Source organism: Triticum dicoccoides, chromosome 2A, assembly GCF_002162155.2.
Source record: "Triticum dicoccoides isolate Atlit2015 ecotype Zavitan chromosome 2A, WEW_v2.0, whole genome shotgun sequence".
In the NCBI taxonomy this organism is placed as follows: domain Eukaryota; kingdom Viridiplantae; phylum Streptophyta; class Magnoliopsida; order Poales; family Poaceae; genus Triticum; species Triticum dicoccoides.
The window spans coordinates 61,226,395-61,247,466 of record NC_041382.1 but is presented as its reverse complement, the minus strand read 5'-3'; the positions used below and the strand labels follow the sequence as shown (position 1 = coordinate 61,247,466).

General features: G+C 44.0%; 1 protein-coding gene across 1 annotated transcript; it reads left to right on the top strand.

Annotated features, from left to right (window-relative positions):
- The first annotated feature begins 14,322 nt into the window (after nt 1–14,322).
- LOC119353235 (thioredoxin-like 1-1, chloroplastic) lies at nt 14,323–15,879 on the top strand. The gene is made up of 4 exons (XM_037619829.1): nt 14,323–14,616; nt 14,826–15,008; nt 15,106–15,270; nt 15,379–15,879. Exons 1-4 carry the CDS (start codon nt 14,419–14,421, stop codon nt 15,652–15,654), a joined length of 822 nt encoding a protein of 273 aa, XP_037475726.1. The 5' UTR covers nt 14,323–14,418; the 3' UTR covers nt 15,655–15,879.
- Nucleotides 15,880–21,072: the final 5,193 nt, after the last annotated feature.

Below are 21,072 nucleotides of genomic sequence, written 5' to 3'. Positions count from 1 at the left end.
GTATCTCTCCCGCGGCGCCACGCATGTGGGGCTCCCCCACCGCCTCGTGGTCATGGATTCGGATGCGATGCACCGCCGCTGCCTCCTCCATGCCGCTAGCACACCAGCAGCAGCGCCTGCGTTTCGTTTGGTTGTGGGTAGCTCACGTGCATGCCCCACGTAGCTCCTAAACAGTAGGGTTTAATCTCAGTTATTATCCGTGGAGTTTTCCGTTGGCGCCTTCGTTGCCTGTGTGCCGCCGAACGGAACCCCGCCACAGGCTTCGCCGGCGGGCTATTTTTTAGTATTTTTCTGATTCTGGCCGGCCGTTTCAGTTACTGGAAAGAAAGATAGTGATTTTTATTGTTTTTATTATCTCCGGCAGTGGCAAGAACCGCGGCTGTCGGTACTGGCGGTAGCAGCCATGTCCAAGTAATTAAGCTGACTCTTAGCGGATCCTCGAGCCACGCCACCCCATAACAGTTGACGAGCTTAATCCGGACGGAGCAATCGTCGTGGGGTCGTGGACGTTCGAGGATTTGCCGTCTGATAAAAGGAAAGGAAGAGAGGCGGTTCGAGTAAACGTGCATTTTGACTACTAGCGTAAAGGGCGATACATTCAGTGCATGATCATTGCACGGAAGATAGGCTGGTCAAAGAAAGACAATCGACGCATGGACCGAAACGCGAAATGAGTGCACCGACACACTAGTAAGCTATACAGTACTACGGAGTAGAATCTACAGTTATCCGGAGATAACAATGGAAAAAAAGAAAGCCTCCCATGAGTTTAAGGCTTCTCCGTGTCCCGCCGGGGCCGCCGTCGATACGCCTCGTCTCCTGTGGTCTTAGGCCCATGAAGACGCGGTGGATCCCGACCCTTGTCAGATGGAGGGCTTATGCTTTGTTTTTATGTATTTTTCTTAGTTTGCTTAGGGTTTGTGTAGTGTTTAAAAAGGTGAGGCAGCGACGGCTTCCTGAAAATAAAATAAAATTATTTCTCATGTTCTTCGTACTGCCGTTGCCATGCAGTTCTTTCTTTTAAAAGCCATGAAAAATAAACAAAGGACACACTAACCTCCTATACTAATTTACATTTAGCTATTCGTCTATTCCTGTTTGATTTTAATCATTTTTAGGGGTCTTATTCCATTCCAACATTGTATCAAAAATAACTTTTTTCTAAAATGTACTTTTGAAGTATTATTAGTTCTTTGAGATATGTTGTGATGAATTGCCAAATCCACCTTAGGAATTATATGATAGGAGCCAATCGAGTAATAATAAGAAAAAGGGTGTTGTCTGATTAATTAATGAAAAAGCGACTAAAACCATTACAACCCGATGATCAGGCACATACAAGATATCTCATACACACCACTGTGAAGAAAACCTCGTCGAGGTTGCATATTAGTGTCATGCTCATAACCTATCCTCAAGCAAGCGACTTTAACTTTGTTGTAAAGATCATCAACCCATATTGAAGATTATTATGAAGGTGGGAGGCATATTAGTGTCATGCCGCAGTTGCTCTTAATCTGGACGAGGCAGTCATTGCAGACTTTGAAGTTGCTTATCTTCAATGGGGCGACATCATCGCTAAACTTTGTAATGCATGGGCTAGAGGTTGAAGGTAGAGTGTGGAAGCAAGCGAGGCTTCTAAAAGGGAAGGTGAGTGCTTTCTTTGGTGCTTTGGCGCGCATGTGAGCGTGTCAAGTTAGAGTAATCATTCGGTGGAATTGATGTACATATAAGATGTAACGTTAATACGGAGGGCTCTTCACCTCACCCTCTTCTTTAATATATAGTTAGCACACTTGTGCGTATTCAAAAAAAAAAATCATCGCCGATGTTTAGCTAGCAGTACGTGGCAAGGTAAATGTGCATTTTGAGTCGTATAAATAGTAAAACGTATGTTTTGATGTACTCCCTCCATTCCATAATATAGTGCGTATAGATTTTTCTGAAAGTCAAACTTTACCAACTTTGATCATGGTTATAGAGAAAACTGTTCACATCTACACTATCAAATATGTACATTATGACAATATAACTCATGATGTATCCAATGATGCGCATTTGGTATTCTACCTATTTTTCTTTATAGATATGGTCAAAGTTTGTAATGTTTGGCTTTAAAAAAATTTATAGGCGTTACATTATGAATCGGATGAAGTATGATCATTCCATGCAAGAAGAGTTGATGTTTAGGACAGACAGTGATACGTCTCCAACGTATCTATAATTTTTTTATTGCTCCATGCTATATTATTTACGGTTTTAAATGTTTATGAGCTTTATTATACACTTTTATATCATTTTTGGGACTAACCTATTAACCCAGAGCCCAGTGCCAGTTTCTGTTTTTACCCTGTTTTAGGGTTTCGAAGAAAAGGAAAATCAAACGGAGTCCAATTGACCTGAAACTTTACGGAACTCATTTTTGGAAGGAAAGAAGCCCAGAAGACTTGGAGTGCACGTCGGGGGATCTGTGAGGAGGTCACGAGGCAGGGGGGCGCGCCCACCCCCCTGGGCGCGCCCTCCACCCTCGTGCCCCCCTGACGTACTTCTTCCACCTATATATCTCCATATACCCTAAAAACATCCAGGAGCACATTAGATCGGGAGTTCCGCCGCCAGAAGCCTCCGTAGCCACCGAAAGCCAATCTAGACCCGTTCCGGCACCCTGCCGGAGGGGGCAATCCTTCTCCGGTGGCCATCTTCATCATTCCGGTGCTCTCCATGACGAGGAGGGAGTAGTTCTCCCTCGGGGCTGAGGGTATGTACCAGTAGCTATGTGTTTGATCTCTCTCTCTCTCTCTCGTGTTCTTAATTTGGCACGATCTTGATGTATCGCGAGCTTTGCTATTATAGTTGGATCTTATGTTTCTTCTCCCCCTCTACTCTCTTGTAATGGATTGAGTTTCCCCTTCGAAGTTATCTTATCGGATTGAGTCTTTAAAGATTTGAGAACACTTGATGTATGTCTTGCCGTGCGTATCTGTGGTGACAATGGGATATCACGTGATTCACTTGATGTATGTTTTGGTGATCAACTTGCGGGTTCCGCCCATGAACCTATGCATAGGGGTTGGCACATGTTTTCGTCGTGATTCTCCGGTAGAAACTTTGGGGCACTCTTTGAGGTTCTATGTGTTGGTTGAATAGATGAATCTGAGATTGTGTGATGCATATCGTATAATCATACCCACGGATACTTGAGGTGACATTGGAGTATCTAGGTGACATTAGGGTTTTGGTTGATTTGTGTCTTAAGGTGTTATTCTAGTACGAACTCTAGGGTTGTTTGTGACACTTATAGGAATAATCCAATGGATTGATTGGAAAGAATAACTTTGAGGTGGTTTCGTACCCTACCATAATCTCTTCGTTCGTTCTCCGCTATTAGTGACTTTGGAGTGACTCTTTGTTGCATGTTGAGGGATAGTTATGTGATCCAATCATACTATTATTGTTGAGAGGACTTACACTAGTGAAAGTATGAACCCTAGGCCTTGTTTCAACGCATTGCAATACCGTTTACGCTCACTTTTATCATTAGTTACCTTGTTGTTTTTATAAGTTCAGATTACAAATACCTTTATCTACCATCCATATTGTACTTGTATCACCATCTCTTCGCCGAACTAGTGCACCTATACAATTTACCATTGTATTGGGTGTGTTGGGGACACAAGAGACTCTTTGTTATTTGGTTGCAGGGTTGCTTGAGAGATACCATCTTCATCATATGCCTCCTACGGATTGACAAACCTTAGGTCATCCACTTGAGGGAAATTTGCTACTGTCCTACAAACCTCTGCACTTGGAGGCCCAACAACGTCTATAAGAAGAAGGTTCTGTAGTAGACATCAAGCTCTTTTCTGGCGCCGTTGCCGGGGAGGTGAGTGCTTGAAGGTATATCTTTAGATCTTGCAAACGAGTCTTTTAGTTTCTTGTTTTATCACTAGTTTAGTTTATAAAAAAATTACAAAAAATGGAATTGAGTTTGTCTCATACGCTTCACCTTTTTAAATATCTTTCGTGAGTATGATGGCAAGGATAATTGTGCTCAAGTGCTAGAAGAAGAAATCTATAAAATGTTTGGCACTAAATATTTGAATGATGAGCATGATTGCAATGTTGTTAGTATGAATTCCTTGAATATCCACGATGCTAATGATATGCAAAGCCACAAGCTTGGGGAAGCTATGTTTGATGAAGATGATATTTTTTGTCCCCCAAGTTTTGATGAGCAAATTTATAATGATAATAACATGCCTCCTACTTATGATGATTATTGTGATGATACATATGCTATAAAAAGTAGTGAGGATTATATTTATAAAACTTGTCATGATTATGGTTACCCCTTTTCTGAACATTACTCTTTTAATGTGGAAACAATTTATAGTATCCAAGTCTCTTATGATACTCCCACTATCCCGAATGAGAAGAATTTTGCTTATGTGGAGAGTAATAAAATTTCTATGCTTGCAGATCATGAAAAGAATACTTTAGGTGCTGGTTATATTGTTGAATTCATTCATGATGCTACTAAAAATTATTATGAGGGAGGAATATATGCTTGTAGAAATTGTAATAATATCAAGTTTCCTCTCTATGTGCTTAAAATTTTGAAGTTATGCTTGTTTTACCTTCCTATGCAAGTTGATTCTTGTTCCCATAAGTTGTTTGCTCATAAAATCCCTATGCATAGGAAGAGGGTTAGACTTAAATGTGCTTGTCATATGCTTCATGATGCTCTCTTTATGTTTCAGTTCTTATGTCTGATGTGAGCATCATTGAAATCATTATGCCTAGCTAGGGGCGTTAAACGATAGCGCTTGTTGGGAGGCAACCCAATTTTATTTTAGTTCCTTGATTTTTGTTCCTGTTTAGTAATAAATAATTCATATAGCCCCTGTTTAGATGTGGTTTTATACTTTTAATTAGTGTTTGTGTCAAGTAGAACCTTTGGAAAGACTTGGGGAAAGTCTTGTTGATCATGTTGTAAAAAACAGAAACTTTAGCGCTCACGAGAATTGCTGCCATTTTTATTTGGAGAGTGTTATTTAGTTAATTCTTTTTTCAGATGATTAATAGATAAATTCCTCAGGTCCAGCAATTTATTTTAGGATTTTTTGGGTTCCAGAAGTATACGTTTGATCTAGATTACTACAGACTGTTCTGTTTTTGACAGATTCTGTTTTCGATGTGTTGTTTGCTTAGTTTGATGAATCTATGGATAGTAAAATAGTTTGTAAACCATAGAGAAGTTGGAATACAGTAGGTTTAACACCAATATAAGTAAATAATGAGTTCATTACAGTACCTTGAAGTGGTCTTTTGTTTTCTTATACTAACGAAGCTTACGAGTTTTCTGTTAAGTTTTGTGTTGTGAAGTTTTCAAGTTTTGGGTAAGGATTCGATGGAATATGGAATAAGGAGTGGCAAGAGCCTAAGCTTGGGGATGCCAAAGGCACCCCAAGGTAATATTCAAGGACAACCAAGAGCCTAAGCTTGGGGATGCCCCGGAAGGCATCCCCTCCTTCGTCTTCGTTCATCGGTAACTTTACTTGGAGCTATATTTTTATTCTCCACATGATATGTGTTTTGCTTGGAGCATCAATTTATTTTGTTAGAATTTGCTTTATGTTATTTAGAACAATTTTTTGCATATTTTATTTAAATAAAAGTGGCATTGATAGCCCTTACTATGCCTATGTTACAAGTTCACATGTTGTTGTTTGAAAACAGAAAGTTTACCGCTGTTGCAATAATTCCCTAGAAAATTAAGAATGTGATAAAATGTTGAAACCTTTTGCATATTAAGATATGATAAATTTAATACAATGGGAATTTTCTTTCATAATTTTTGGATTTAGGGAAGTATGGATGTTGCTGCATTCTTTACAGACTATCCTGTTTAGGCAGATTGCTGTTATGTTTGCATTGTTTGCATATGTTTGCTTCTTTAATGATTATATTTGAGGATAGGACTATTAAATATGCAGAGGCATTTAGTATGCAATGTTGAATAATAATTTTAGTGATTTGCTACAGTAAAGTATGATAAGGTTTTTGCAATGGTTTATACTAACTTATCTCACGAGTCCTTGTTGAGTTTTGTGTGGATGAAGCTTCTGAGATTTAGGGAGACCGTGATATGAGAGGAATTAAGGAGACACAAAAGTTCAATATTGGGGATGCCCAAGTCATCCCAAGATAATATTTCAAGAAGTCTCAAGCATCTAAGCTTGGGGATCCCCCGGTTGGCATCCCACCTTTCTTCTTCAACAACTATCGGTTAGTTTCGGTTGATCCTAAGTTTTTGCTTCTTCACATGATGTTTGCCATTCTTAGAATGTAATTTTATTTTGCTTTGCTTGCTGTTTGAATAGAATACCAAGATATGAAATTATTAAATGTTAGAGAGTCTTCACATGGTTGCATAATTATTCAACTACTCATTGATCTTCACCTATATCTTTCGGAGTAGTTTGTCGATGCTCTAGTGCTTCACTTATATCTTTTAGAGCATGGTGGTAGTTTTATTTTGAAGAAATAGATGAACTCTCATGCTTCACTTAGATTATTTTTAGAGTCTTAAATAGCATGGTAATTTTCTTTAAATCCTAATATGCTAGGCATCCAAGATGGATATAATAAAACTTTCTTATGAGTGTACTGAATACTAAAAGAAGTTTGATGCTTGATGATTGTTTTGAGATATGGGGGTAATAATATCAAAGTCATGCTAGTTGAGTAGTTGTGAAATTGATAAATACTTGTGTTGAAGTTTGCAAGTCCCGTAGCATGGACGTATGGTAAACGTTATGTAACAAATTTGAAACATGAGGTGTTATTTGATTATCTTCCTTATGAGTGGCGGTCGGGGACGAGCGATGGTCTTTTCCTACCAATCTATCCCCCTAGGAGCATGCGCGTAGTGCCGAGGTTTTTGATGACTTGTAGATTTTTGCAATAAGTATGTGAGTTCTTTATGACTAATGTTGAGTCCATGGATTATACGCACTCTCACCCTTCCATCCTTACTAGCCTCTTTGGTACCGTGCATTGCCCTTTCTCACATTGAGAGTTGGCGCAAACTTCGCCGGTGCATCCAAACCCCGTGATATGATACGCTCTGTCACACATAAACCTCCTTATATCTTCCTCAAAACAGCCACCATACCTACCTATTATGGCATTTCCATAGCCATTCCGAGATATATTGCCATGCAACTTTCCACCATCCAGTTTATCATGACACATTCATCATTGTCATATTGCTAGCATGATCATGTAGTTGACATAATATTTGTGGCAAAGCCACCGTTCATAATTCTTTCATACTTATCACTCTTGATTCATTGCATATCCCGGTACACCGCCGGAGGCATCCATATAGAGTCATACTTTGTTCTAGTATCGAGTTGTAATCATTGAGTTGTAAATAAATAGAAGTGTGATGATCATCATTCAATAAAGCATTGTCCCAAAAAAGGGAAGGCCAAAGAAAAAAAAGAAGGCCCCCAAAAAAAGAAAATAAATAAAAAGGGGCAATGCTACTATCCTTTTTCCACACTTGTCCTTCAAAATCTTCATGATAAAGAGTCTCGTATTTTGTCACTTTCATATACTAATGGGAATTTTTCATTATAGAACTTGGCTTGTATATTCCAACAATGGGCCTCCTCAAGTGCCCTAGGTCTTCGTGAGCAAGCAAGTTGGATGCACACTCACTTAGTTTCTTTTGTTGAGCTTTCTTACATTTATAGCTCTAGTGCATCCGTTTCATGGCAATCCCTACTCCTTGCATTAACATCAATCGATGGGCATCTCCATAGCCCATTGATTAGCCTCGTTGGTGTGAGATTTTCTCATTTTTGTCTTCTCCACATAACCCCATCATTATATTCTATTCCACCCATAGTGCTATACCCATGGCTCACGCTCATGTATTGCGTGAAAGTTTATAGGTTTGAGATTACTAAAGTATGAAACAATTACTTGGCTTGTCATCTAGGTTGTGCATGATGAGAGCATTCTTGTGTGACGAAAATGGAGCATGACTTAACTATATGATTTTGTAGGGATGAACTTTCTTTGGCCATGTTATTTTGAGAAGACATAATTGCTTAGTTAGTATGCTTGAAGTATTATTATTTTTATGTCAAAATTAAACTTTTGTCTTGAATCTTATGGATCTGAATATTCATACCACAATTAAGAAGAATTACATTGAAATTATGCCAAGTAGCACTCCGCATCAAAAATTCTGTTTTTATCATTTATCTACTCGAGGACGAGCAGGAATTAAGCTTGGGGATGCTGATACGTCTCCAACGTATCTATAATTTTTGATTGCTCCATGCTATATTATTTACGGTTTTGAATGTTTATGGGCTTTATTATACACTTTTATATCAGTTTTGGGACTAACCTATTAACCCAGAGCCTAGTGCCACTTTCTGTTTTTACCCTGTTTTAGGGTTTCGAAGAAAAGGAAAATCAAACGGAGTCCAATTGATCTGAAACTTCACGGAACTCATTTTTGGAAGGAAAGAAGCCCAGAAGACTTGGAGTGCACGTCGGGGGATCTGCGAGGAGGTCACGAGGCAGGGGGGCGAGCCCACCCCCTGGGCGCGCCCTCACCCTCGTGCCCCCCCTGACGTACTTCTTCCGCCTATATATCTCCATATACCCTAAAAATATCCATGAGCACATTAGATCGGGAGTTCCACCGCCAGAAGCCTCCGTAGCCACCGAAAGCCAATCTAGACCCGTTCCGGCACCCTGCCGGAGGGGGCAATCCTTCTCTGGTGGCCATCTTCATCATCCCGGTGCTCTCCATGACGAGGAGGGAGTAGTTCTCCCTCGGGGCTGAGGGTATGTACCAGTAGCTATGTGTTTGATCTCTCTCTCTCTCTCTCTCTCTCTCTCTCTCTCTCGTGTTCTTGATTTGGCACGATCTTGATGTATCGCGAGCTTTGCTATTATAGTTGGATCTTATGTTTCTTCTCCCCCTCTACTCTCTTGTAATGGGTTGAGTTTTCCCTTCGAAGTTATCTTATCGGATTGAGTCTTTAAAGATTTGAGAACACTTGATGTATGTCTTGCCGTGCGTATCTGTGGTAACAATGGGATATCACGTGATTCACTTGATGTATGTTTTGGTGATCAACTTGCGGGTTCCGCCCATGAACCTATGCATAGGGGTTGGCACATGTTTTAGTTGTGATTCTCTGGTAGAAACTTTGGGGCACTCTTTGAGGTTCTATGTGTTGGTTGAATAGATGAATCTGAGATTGTGTGATGCATATCGTATAATCATACCCACGGATACTTAAGGTGACATTGGAGTATCTAGGTGACATTAGGGTTTTGGTTGATTTGTGTCTTAAGGTGTTATTCTAGTACGAACTCTAGGGCTGTTTGTGACACTTATAGGAATAGCCCAATGGATTGATTGGAAAGAATAACTTTGAGGTGGTTTCGTACCCTACCATAATCTCTTCGTTCGTTCTCCGCTATTAGTGACTTTGGAGTGACTCTTTGTTGCATGTTGAGGGATAGTTATGTGATCCAATCATACTATTATTGTTGAGAGGACTTACACTAGTGAAAGTATGAACCCTAGGCCTTGTTTCAACGCATTGCAATACCGTTTACGCTCACTTTTATCATTAGTTACCTTGCTGTTTTTATAATTTCAGATTACAAATACCTTTATATACCATCCATATTGCACTTGTATCACCATCTCTTCGCCGAACTAGTGCACCTATACAATTTACCATTGTATTGGGTGTGTTGGGGACACAAGAGACTCTTTTTTATTTGGTTGCAGGGTTGCTTGAGAGAGACCATCTTCATCCTACGCCTCCTACGGATTGATAAACCTTAGGTCATCCACTTGAGGGAAATTTGCTACTGTCCTACAAACCTCTGCATTTGGAGGCCCAACAACGTTTACAAGAAGAAGGTTGTGTAGTAGACATCAGACAGTCAACTCATCGACCGAATCGTGAAATTGAGTGCACCGACACATCAATACTACTACTCCATGCAAGAAAAGTTCATGCTTACGACGGAGTAGAATTCTAGTGAGTATTATTTTTCTTACGGGTAGTACTAAAAATCTATTGTTTTTCTTTACGAGAGAAAATTTCAATTTATTCATCATCTGTTGTGATAATACAAAGAACATTAAAACTAACAAAAATTACAATTAGGTTTGTGGATCACCTAGCGACTACTATAAACATTGGAGCGCGTCGAAGGCATGCCTCCGTAATCGCCTCTTCCTCGCCGGAGCCGGGAAAAACCTTCTTGTAGATAGTTGGGAAGTCGTCATATAAGGCCTGACAGGACAAACCCACCAGAACAACAATTGATACCGAGGAAGATGCATAGATTAAACCTGTAGACATATGACCGAAGACTGGATCTAAACAGATCCACCGAAGACCATCACCGATTGAATCCCGCAAGATCCGACGAAGACATACCACCACACGTCCTCCGATAATGCTTGGCGCACAATCCAAAGGGGATTGACTGTGGGAGACATTTTTCCTATTAGGGGACATTGTCACTACCACAGAGACCATATTGTTAACTAGGACAGCGGGTGGAAAACCAAAGACACACTCCTAGCATGATTTTTAGATGTTTTCCATATACTTTTGATGGACGAGTTGCGTGTTGACGACGCGACGAAAAGATCTACCGCCTTACAAAGTCGATGGATTTGCGCGCTACAAAGTCATCTGATCAACCATTGAGTGTGACCGTGCTGGTATGCAGCATATGCCATGTTGCGCTCGCCATTTGCAACATAGGCCATTTTGCGCTTGTCGATACGTGACCGTGTCATCTTGTCCAACCACATGTGGACATTTGTAACAGGTTGACACCGAGCATGCCAACATCTCAGCAGTGAGTCGCGGCCTGCGATGCCTCGTGAGAAGGATGAGGAGGGGAGAGGGCGGGCAGCTTTGCAGCGGAGGCGTTGATCGGCTCCATGCCTCATTCTCATGTCTCGATCAAGAGGTCGCGTGTATGCTTAATCTTGAGGCATGGGAAAAGGTATTGAAGCACCATGCCCTGGCCCCTTATAGCACACCACCTGGAGCACACCGGAGTTGTGACGCCAAGGCGCGTACACTCGATCCGAAGGAGAGATGAAGGGGGAGAGGGTATGAGAGGGAGTAGAGGAGATGAAGATAATGCGGGTACGGTCGATGCTTTTGGGGAGGGATGAGGATGACACGTGTGGGACCGACATGACACATATCGCTCATAGAAGACGGTCGACGAACACGCTTGTATCAGCCAGGTGATTTCTCAATTTTGATCCTCATGGTTTTCACCTATGTATTATGAGAACTGTTTTATAGAAATGTAAATTCGCCTAACCTACAAGTGAAATTCTCTCTGCCCTAACTTTCTATCTTTTTCTCGTCGCCGCCTCCTCCTTCTCCACAAAAAAGCTAGAGTTTCTGCCTTCCGCCGGCGCCGCCGCAGGTCCGCCTCCTCTTCGGTGGCCCTAGGGCCATGGGGGTGCGGTGGATCTCGGCAAGGGCCGGCGGGAGGGCTCAGATTCTAGTTATTTCTTTCAGTTTTGCTAGGGTTTGTGTCCCACACATGAAGACGAGACGGCAGCTGCTCCCTGAAGATGGAATAAAGGTCTCCCCGCCTAGTCCCCGTTCCGGCGATGCGTCTAGCACCGTTGGTGGGCGTGTGGAGGTGTGTCTCCGGCGGATCTATCTTTACTGAATTTGCTCGGATCTCGTCGTTGTTCCTCTATATTCGTGTGTCTTCGGGTTGGATCCTTTTGATCTACGTTATTCTTCATCTGCAGCGGTTGTTGTTCTGGTGCGCTGGTCCTACGGGGCGTTAGCACGACGACTTCCCGACTGTCAACTACAACAAGTTGTGCCCGACTCCGGCGATGGAAGGGCGATGGCGGCGGCGCGCCTTCGGCTCGCTTCAGTCCTTGTAGTCGTCGCTAGGTGGTCTACGAATCTGGATGTAATTCTTATTATTTTTGATATTCGTTGTACTGCTATGATTGAAGATGAATATATTAAAAAAAAATAAAAAAAAGAAATTATCGCTGCCCTGTCTGTACTTGTGTACTCTGTACTTTGTCCGTCGGGTCGGTTTCTGGGTGCCGCGCCCCCCGGTTTGGTACGTGATCCGCCTACCTGTTGCTGACGAGGAGAGAGAGGAGAGGAACCATGATTCCACGTCCATGTGGGGCTCCTCCCGGCACGGATAGATGCGGATGCGATGCACCGCCGCTGCTTCTGGCTCCTCCATGCCGCTAGTACAACAGCAACAGTAGTACTCCCTCCGTCCGAAAATACTTGTCATCAAAATGGACAAAAAAGGATGTATCTAAAACTAAAATACATCTAGATACATCTCTTTTTATTCATTTTGATGACAAGTATTTTCAGACGGAGGGAGTAGCTGTGTTTCCTTCGGTCCTGCGTACCTCACGTGCATGGGTCACGTAGCACCTAGCGAACCTCCGTTATCCGTGGGGTTTTCCGTTGGCGCCTACGGTTTCCTGTGTGCCGCCGAACGGAGCCCCGCCACACGCTTCAACGGCGGGTTCATTTTTCTATTTCTGACTGATCTGAAACTTGCGGCCGATTCAGTCACCGAAAAGAAAGATAGCGGCGAGAATCGCGGCTGGTAATTACTGGGGAAGCACGCCACCCCCATGGCTGTTGACGAGCCTGGTCTGGATGGCGGAATAAACGGAGCGCTGGCAAGAAGCGCGGCTGTCTGCACCGGCGATAGCAGCCGTATCCGGGTAATTACTGTTATCTGATCGTGATCGTGGTCTGTGATGGAGGAATCAACGACCGTAGACGTTTGGTGGAAGCGAAACGTGCATTTTGACTCGCCTAAATGGCAAATCGTACGTTCGACGCATGATCATTCCACGGTCGACGCATGGACCGAATCGCGAAATGAGTGCACCGACACACTAGAAGTACTCCGAGGTGGTACAATAGTATTCTATAGTAAACTAATATAGCCAATGGAAATTTCGCTCCTGTCTTCTTTGATTCCCATGAGACGGAGCTAACGTAAAATATTTCTAGACCGTCTACACGAACCGGCGAGAAATTACACTTGCGTCCGAGCCTGACAACGGCAACGCCCGTGGGTGCTGTTCCCTCCATGAAAGTGTTGCCTTGACCGCAATCCGACTCCTCCCCCTTGTGCTCGAGGAAAACCCTTGGTCCGACCTCCACACCAAGCGATGACAACGTCATGGCGTTGTTTTCTCCTTGGAAGCGTCGTCTTGTGGCTCGAGGACCCCTGATGGTACGGCACGAGTCGGTGTTGGCTACTGTTCTGGGGCGTGGGCCTCTGAGGCGCAATATACAACATAGTTGATGCTCTCACTCTCTAGGTCTACCCAAGCCCTGCCATCCACCTATTGACTTTCTCTTAGCGCAATGGGTAAGGGTTTGGTTTGTGTTGTCCTTAGGTCTTGGTCATGTTATACAGGTCTTCGGCGTTGATTGTGACACGGCTTGGTTGCTCCGTGTTTTGCATCATTGCTATTGGCACGAGCTTGATCTACGTGTTGCATGTATTGTAGTACACGTGCGGGGTGTGGCTGCTAATTCTACTGATTATTGTTGTAATGGCTAAAAGACGTTGTATCCGGGTTTTTTACTTCCTCTTCTCTAATGCAATGACATGCATGCTTATGCGTATTCTAGCAAAGAATACAGTTACAAAAATATGTATGGTTACGAGTTGAAAACAGCCATGACTGGATTATACAGAGAATATACAACATGCGCAAAAAATCTGACTTTTATCCAGTTACCAGTTTACCCCGCGGCAACTGCAAGATCTGCTGTAGAGGAGCTGTGGTAACCGGCCAACTGCTTGAGTTCTCTCCATTTTTACCATGCTCCAGCAGACGGGTGGGCCATGCGACCCACGCCCTTTTCCTCGTGTGGCCCGACGTTGACAGACACCCTGACCTTGAACACCCTTCACACGTGGCGCTTTAACCTCCTCGTGAGGAGGCGCGGCCCTAATCTTATCCAAAACATATCCACTCCACCGCACCTTTTACACCGGCACAAACGGCCTGCCCCAACCGCCCCCACCTCGTGGCCGCCATCCCGCCGTCCGATGCCTGATCCGACGGACGACACGAATTCACCCCACGTGAAAGCCGTTCGGGGCGAAGACGGTAAAAAAAAGCGTGTGCCTTTTTTCGCTTTTCCTCGCTTCGTTAAAAGGGGCGGCGACCTTTTCTCCCTCGCCGCATCTCCCCATCCGCCATTGCCCTTGACTCGCGCTCCCCGCCTCTCTTCTCCCCCGAGACCCCCCCTCTCTCTCTGTGCTCGTGCTCCCTCTTCCTGCTCTTCCTTCTGCTCGGCAGCCATGGCCAGCGCGCTATGCGGCGGCGGCAGCGGCAGCGTGGCGGCGCCGTGCGGGGACTTGGGCGCCGCGGCGGCGCTCGCGGAGTCTTTGCCGATGGGCGCCGGGTACCGCGCCAAGAGCTCCTTCCCCGCCGGGAGGGTGGCGCTGGCGGACAGGCCCCTGCGCCGGGGCCTCCAAGTGGCGGCGGCTGCTGGACAGGTCGGTCCCTTCGTTCCAATCCGCGTTCTTGTTTACTGTTCGAGATTTTCGAGACGAGATCTTGAGATTTCAGTTCCATTTTATCTTTTCTGTGGGCCGAAATTTCTATTTGTTACATTTTTTAGTTTTAGTTTTGGTTTTTAGCTGGTGGGGAATACAATGCTGCGGCGCTGGACGCGGACTAAATTAGAGCTGGTTGTTGGCTGCAGATGAACGGGAACCTGACGATTGGCAAGGCCATGAGGTGGTGGGAGAAGGTGACGCACCCCAATATGAGGGAGGTCGAGTCCGCGCAAGACCTCGCCGACTCCCTGCTCAACGCCGGCGACAAGCTCGTCGTCGTCGACTTCTTCTCCCCCGGCTGCGGTGGCTGCCGCGCTCTCCACCCCAAGGTAGAAGTTCTTGGCCGAAACCCCCTGTTCCGTTCCGGCAATCTGATTCTGAAACTGCAACGTATACTCAAGCGAATTCGGTTGTTCCGATGTGCAGATTGCGCAGTTCGCTGAGCGGAATCCGGACGTGCTGTTCCTGCAAGTCAACTACGAGAAGCACAAGTCCATGTGCTACAGCCTCCATGTCCACGTCCTCCCTTTCTTCAGGTTGTACAGGGGAGCCCAGGGCAGGGTCAGCAGCTTCAGCTGCACAAATGCAACCGTAAGCCTCACTGATTATGTTTCTTCTTTTGTCCACTACAAAAATATGTTCTTCAGACACGTTTAAGATGAATGCTGACATGCTTGCTGCAATTCGTTCTGATTACAGATCAAGAAGTTCAAGGACGCCCTCGCAAAGCACTCGCCGGACAGGTGCAGCCTCGGCCCGGCGCGGGGGCTCGAGGAGGCGGAGCTCTTGGCTCTGGCGGCAAACAGGGACCTGGAATTCACCTACAACGAGAAGCCGACGCTGGTGCCGATCGCCGAGGCTATCCAGATGGAAGCTGCCTCCATTGGCGGCCCATGGATGCCATTGCCCGCGGCCGCGACGCAGCCGCTCACTCTGGGATCTGAGAATGGCTCGCTGATCCCCTCCGGAAGATAGTAACTCGAGACCAGGCCGAACCCGGCCATTTCTGTACAGATTTTCCTCTTTTGTTGTGTGTTGTATTGAGTTCGAGAGGCAGAGTCGCAGGCTAAGGTTTTAGTTTTTGTAAACCTGCCGAAGCTCTATTGTGATCGTGTTGCTGCAACCAGTCGTTGCTCATCATGGTAATCCTTGCTTTAATGAACAATGGGATGATGCCTCCCCAGATCCTTCATGACCGACCATCTCCATGAATTCTAGTTACTCTCTTTTCTTTCTCTGAGATTGTTCTTTCTCTGAGATTGTCGGAGGCGGAAAAATGTGGCTACTGAGGCCTAATGACAAGGTTGTGTGATTCTCAATAGGATTGGAGTTTTGATGGCAAGATCTTCACTACCAGGATCGGATTCTGAATCAAATCGTAGAATTTTCGCTACCAGGAATGTCGAAAAGTATATTTTATGAACGAAAATCGTAGAATCAGAGGAGTTAGTTTGGATTGTGATTTTGACAACCTTGTAATGAGAACTTTGAATCTATGTGCTGGGTAAGCTTGATCGCTTTGAGAAGGGTTTCTGTTGGCAGGTCACACTCATGCGGCTCAGCATGCGTGGGCGAAGTTTGTTCGGAAGAAGATCGGCGTTGCTGAGAGGAAAGGCCCATAAAAGCTGTGATGTTCCGTTGCATCAACCGAGCATGGTGACGATAAGCATTATTGGGGGCTTTGATGGTTGATGGATAAGGAAGGCACCATCATCCTTGTCGCCTAGTTTCTACCATATCCACTGAAAATGAGCAAACGGTGTGTAGATGATGCTCATGCCCATGCGCTAACCGATAGGTCGTTAGGAAGCTACAAGAATTGGCGTTGGAATCAGGCTCACAGTTGCATAGGAAATCGGGGATATCCTAGAGTATAGACTAGAACATACGTTGGATGAGATATTATCTCAACTGGTACAAAAAGAGCGGCCAGATGAGCTTATCCGGCTTGAAGTGCAGTGTCGACTTCTGATGCTTTTGGCCAAGTTAGATCACTTGCCGTGTACAGAATTAAGAAGCATCCCTAATCTGACAACTTGGATAAGGCTGGCTTAAGTTAATCTGCAAGAGATCAAAATTCAAGTAATGGAGTTAGACACCTTTAGCAATCGGTGGCACTCATCAGGCCTACAAGCTGACAGCTCAAGCCTGCGACTCTGTACACGACATAACAACAAAAGGTGTCTAACTCTATTAGAGCAACTCTAGCAGACCCCTTATATTGCCCCGACCCACAAAATCCCGCAGCCACCCGCCACCGTCCCGCCCCGCCGCCGCGCCAGCCAGTAAAACGCGTTTTCCGCCAACTGTAAACGCGTTATAAGAGGTCTGCTAGAGTTGCTCTTAGGAGTAGTAGCAAGTTGTGCTTTTCGTTCTTCACAGTCGACAGGAGATGGCTTCCATGGCAACGCCGACCACCAGCCAACGCTGCTGCGAATCGGGAGAGACGACGTTGACCACCGCCTCCTGCATCCCGCCGCAATTAGTTGATATTGCCACGAGTGAGGGGCGTCGGGGCCACCAGCTGTTGATCCTCATCATGACACACCACCATTGTTGCGAGCAGGAAGAGGCAACGCGACCCACTCGCATCGTCATCGCCGGTGCTGCAACGCAGCACGAAGGCCGGAGGACGATGTTGCTTGCCTCTGGTGCTGCAATGCAGCACGCATGAGGAGGCTGGGCTGCTCGCCGTCGGTGTTGCAACACAGCACACAGGAGGAGGCTGTGCCGTCAGAGCTGCAATGCAGCTTCGCCGGAGATGTCGTCGGTGCTACGTTGAAGTTTTTGCTGTGCTTGGTGTTGCTATGGAGTGGTGCTCCCGAAGCGCTGCCTGGGGCTGCAATGGAGTGCCAGCGGCGATGCATCGGTCGTCGACGGTTCTTGGCGCTGCATTGCAGCGCTCGCCGACGGCTACGGTGCCGTGAGGTCGTACAACGCGTGTGTCATGACGGGTGTTGAATTGCTCTGGTGGAATGGAATCAGAGGAGGAAGACGTGGGGTGGAATTGTGTTGTTGCGATCGAACGGCCAGCGGCACTAGATCGGGCGGCTGGCTAGGCGGATGATTTCTAGAGAAATCATCCAATTGATTCATTGTAACCGCCTAATTGTATGTTTGATTAGAGCATAAACCGACCCTTTCAAATATGTTATTTTTGTTTCGATCGGATGGTAGATTTTATTGACTCAAAATAAAACATCAAGTTGATACAAACACAATGAGTACACATTCGGCCTTTGCATAACAAAGATACACACATTCAAGATCAATGCACACACAAATAAACATGCAGACAAATGGCGAAGTCATACAAGATCAAAGCTATGCCTGAACGAGAAAAAAATGATAAACCCTGGAGCGATCAAAACAACGATCAGTACATCAACGACCATATCCTCATCAACTACTACTTGACATCGCAAGGACAATCGAGCTCTTTAACAACAACACCTTCAAAAAGGAATGGACGCTCAAGCTCCGTTGTCATCAGATCCAACCACCAAAAGTCATATTTTCTAGGTTTTCATCATGAAGAACAAGTCTAAACAAATCAAAGCAATGTCTCCAACAAGGCCACTATGCAAACACATTGTCATTGACAACTATAACAACCTTGGGTCACACCTAGGATTTTCACCCTGGAGCTCAAGACTTGATACTCGAGAAGCACCATCAAATTAAAGTCAATCATGTGTTGTTACTATCATCTTTCCATGATCCCAGCAACTACATGTGTTGGACTAGAAATCCCACCACCGCCGCTACACAACCATACCTTCTACGTCAAGGCACCATCAACAAATTGCGTCTCACCATCGAAGGCAAACTGGTCGGAGTGAGTGCCACCAAATCCCACAGGAAGCCTTCCAGATGCATCCCGCAACCTTACCAGTACGAGCCTTCAACCGGTGCTTCCACTGTCAGATCGGAAGGAGAAATTCTCTCAAATCAAACATTTGACGGAGATAATCGCTGAACTAAATGCGACCACCAACGAGAAAGGGAGCGGGCAGCCCCAAATCACACTAGCAGCCACCACCAGGAGCACGACATGTGCCCCATCCCGCACGGACCCCGACTACCACCGCCACATAGCAGCACATGATCCCCGCCCGGCATGGGAAGCAACGGAGGTTGGACCGTGCCGCGTCGGGGGATTTCAGGTAATATGGCCAAGCATTTTTTAATACACAATGAACACTTTTTAAATACCCAATGAAGATTTTTAATACACCATGAAAAGTACATAGCAAACTACCAAAGATTTCATATTGCATTGTCAAATTTTTAAATACACGGTGAGCATCTTTGTAATACACACTAATTTAAAAAAAAATATCCAACAAACATTTGCCAATATATGATGAACACTTTCTGAACAGATACGATGAACATTATTGAATATACCATGAACACTTTTGAAATACACGACGAACCATTTTTCAATACACGATGGAAAAATAATAACAAACAAGAGAAAAAACGGAAAGAGGAAAACATAAATATGAAAATTTTAGAATGAACAAAATGAAATAGAAATAAGATTGTGAAAAACAAATAGGAATGAAGAAGCGGAAAAGAAAAGAAATAAAAAGCAAATCAAGGAAAGACATAAGCGGATGAAACTGAACCATATAACCCAGTTAAAAACAGGTTTCCCGAAAAACAACATCACGGTAAAAAAAATAACGATCTTATGGTGGTGTGTGTGTAGTCGGGGTCAGGTTCACTTACAAGTTGGCACATAATATTTTTTTGAGACAAAATTGAGACAATTTCATTTTTGAGAGAAAGTTGGGACAAGATGTGGTGGCCGGCGACCCATGCTACGGATGTATGGACAATTAGACGCAAGACTAGCTCTGGAACCCCGATATCACATTAAGTGTCTGTTAGGTACTCACTGAGGTGGAGCTCCTATTTGTCGCATTCTGCGGCAAATAGTTGTAGCGATCCACACAGGTGCCTTACCTGGGCCGGCCCATCAGCAGACCACATGAGCATCACTAAAAAGAGATGTAAAAGTAGAGCGATCGCGAGGATTCGAGCCCATGACCTCGGGTTCGAGTTGACCGCGGCATGCCACAAGACCAGACGGGTGTAACTTATGGTAGGTAGCACAAATATTATAAGAACTCAAAGCCCCGTTCACATATGAAGACACGTTCGAGAAAAATCAAAACATTTCCTGAAAATGTGATTTTGTTTTTCAAATTACGAATAATTTTGAAAACAGGAACTTTTTTGAAAATGATGAACAATGTATTTTGAAAGGAACTTTTTTAAATGATATACTATTTCTTAAGTGGGAGTTTTTTTTCCAAATTCCAAAACAAAGTTGGAAATACAAGAATATTTTGACACCCCAAATTTTTTGAAAATAGGAATATTATTTGAAATTTGTGAACAATTTTTGAAACTGGACCATATTTTGAAACTACTAAAAAAATGAAACGCGAACATTTTTTAAAATTGTGAACAAAATTCTCTAAATGAGAAAATTATTAGAAAAGTTGTAAAAAAATTGAACAAAAACATTCCAAACAATTTCTGAAAAACAAGTACATATTTTGAAATCCCATATTTTTTTAAAAAATGCGATTTTTTGAATTTCTTATCAATTTTTTGAAAACATGATAATTTTCTAAAAATTATTGTTTTTCAAAAGCACGAACTTTTAAATAAAATTCTGAATAATTTTTGAAACATGATTTTTTAAAATAAATAAAAATAAAGTTGGAAAATAAAAAATAAACTGAAAAGGAAAAGAAAAAAGGGAAAGAAAAAGAAAGATAAAAAAGAAACTGAAAATATAAAATAGAAAAGAAACCATGAAAACCAAAAAGAAATAGTGAAACCCGTTCAACGAACCTTCTAGAAGAAGGTTCCCAAAGCTAGAAAAAACCGGTTGGGAACCTCTAGAATCAGGGCGGAGGTTCATTGAAGCAGAACCGGGCCATGGCCCATCCAGGATTTTCATAATATTTTATATACCTATGCACTCAGCCCAGTTTACCTCTTGATAAGTGACAACGGTGCCGCTGGTCATTTGTAATCGGATTGGCTATTTAACAGTTGACTGTTATTCAATTCACCAACATTCAAATCGTCGGCCGTCCGCTGTCGCGTGGAGATTCGCGCTGGGCTGTATGGTCTTCGGGCTTGTTTTTTCTGTCGGGTCCCGTTTTTTTGTCCCAGCCCGTTACCGCTCTGCGCCCCTCCTCTCTGCCTCTTCCGGTTTTTGTCCTTATTGAATTTTGGGCGTGGGTTTCCCCTTTCATTTGAGTGGCACTGTAGCGATAAGGGAGAGAGGAGATAGGGAGGAAGAGGGAGGAACGGGCGCTCGGGCGACGGAGGCGATTCCTTTCTGTTCATGTCGATTCCCAGACC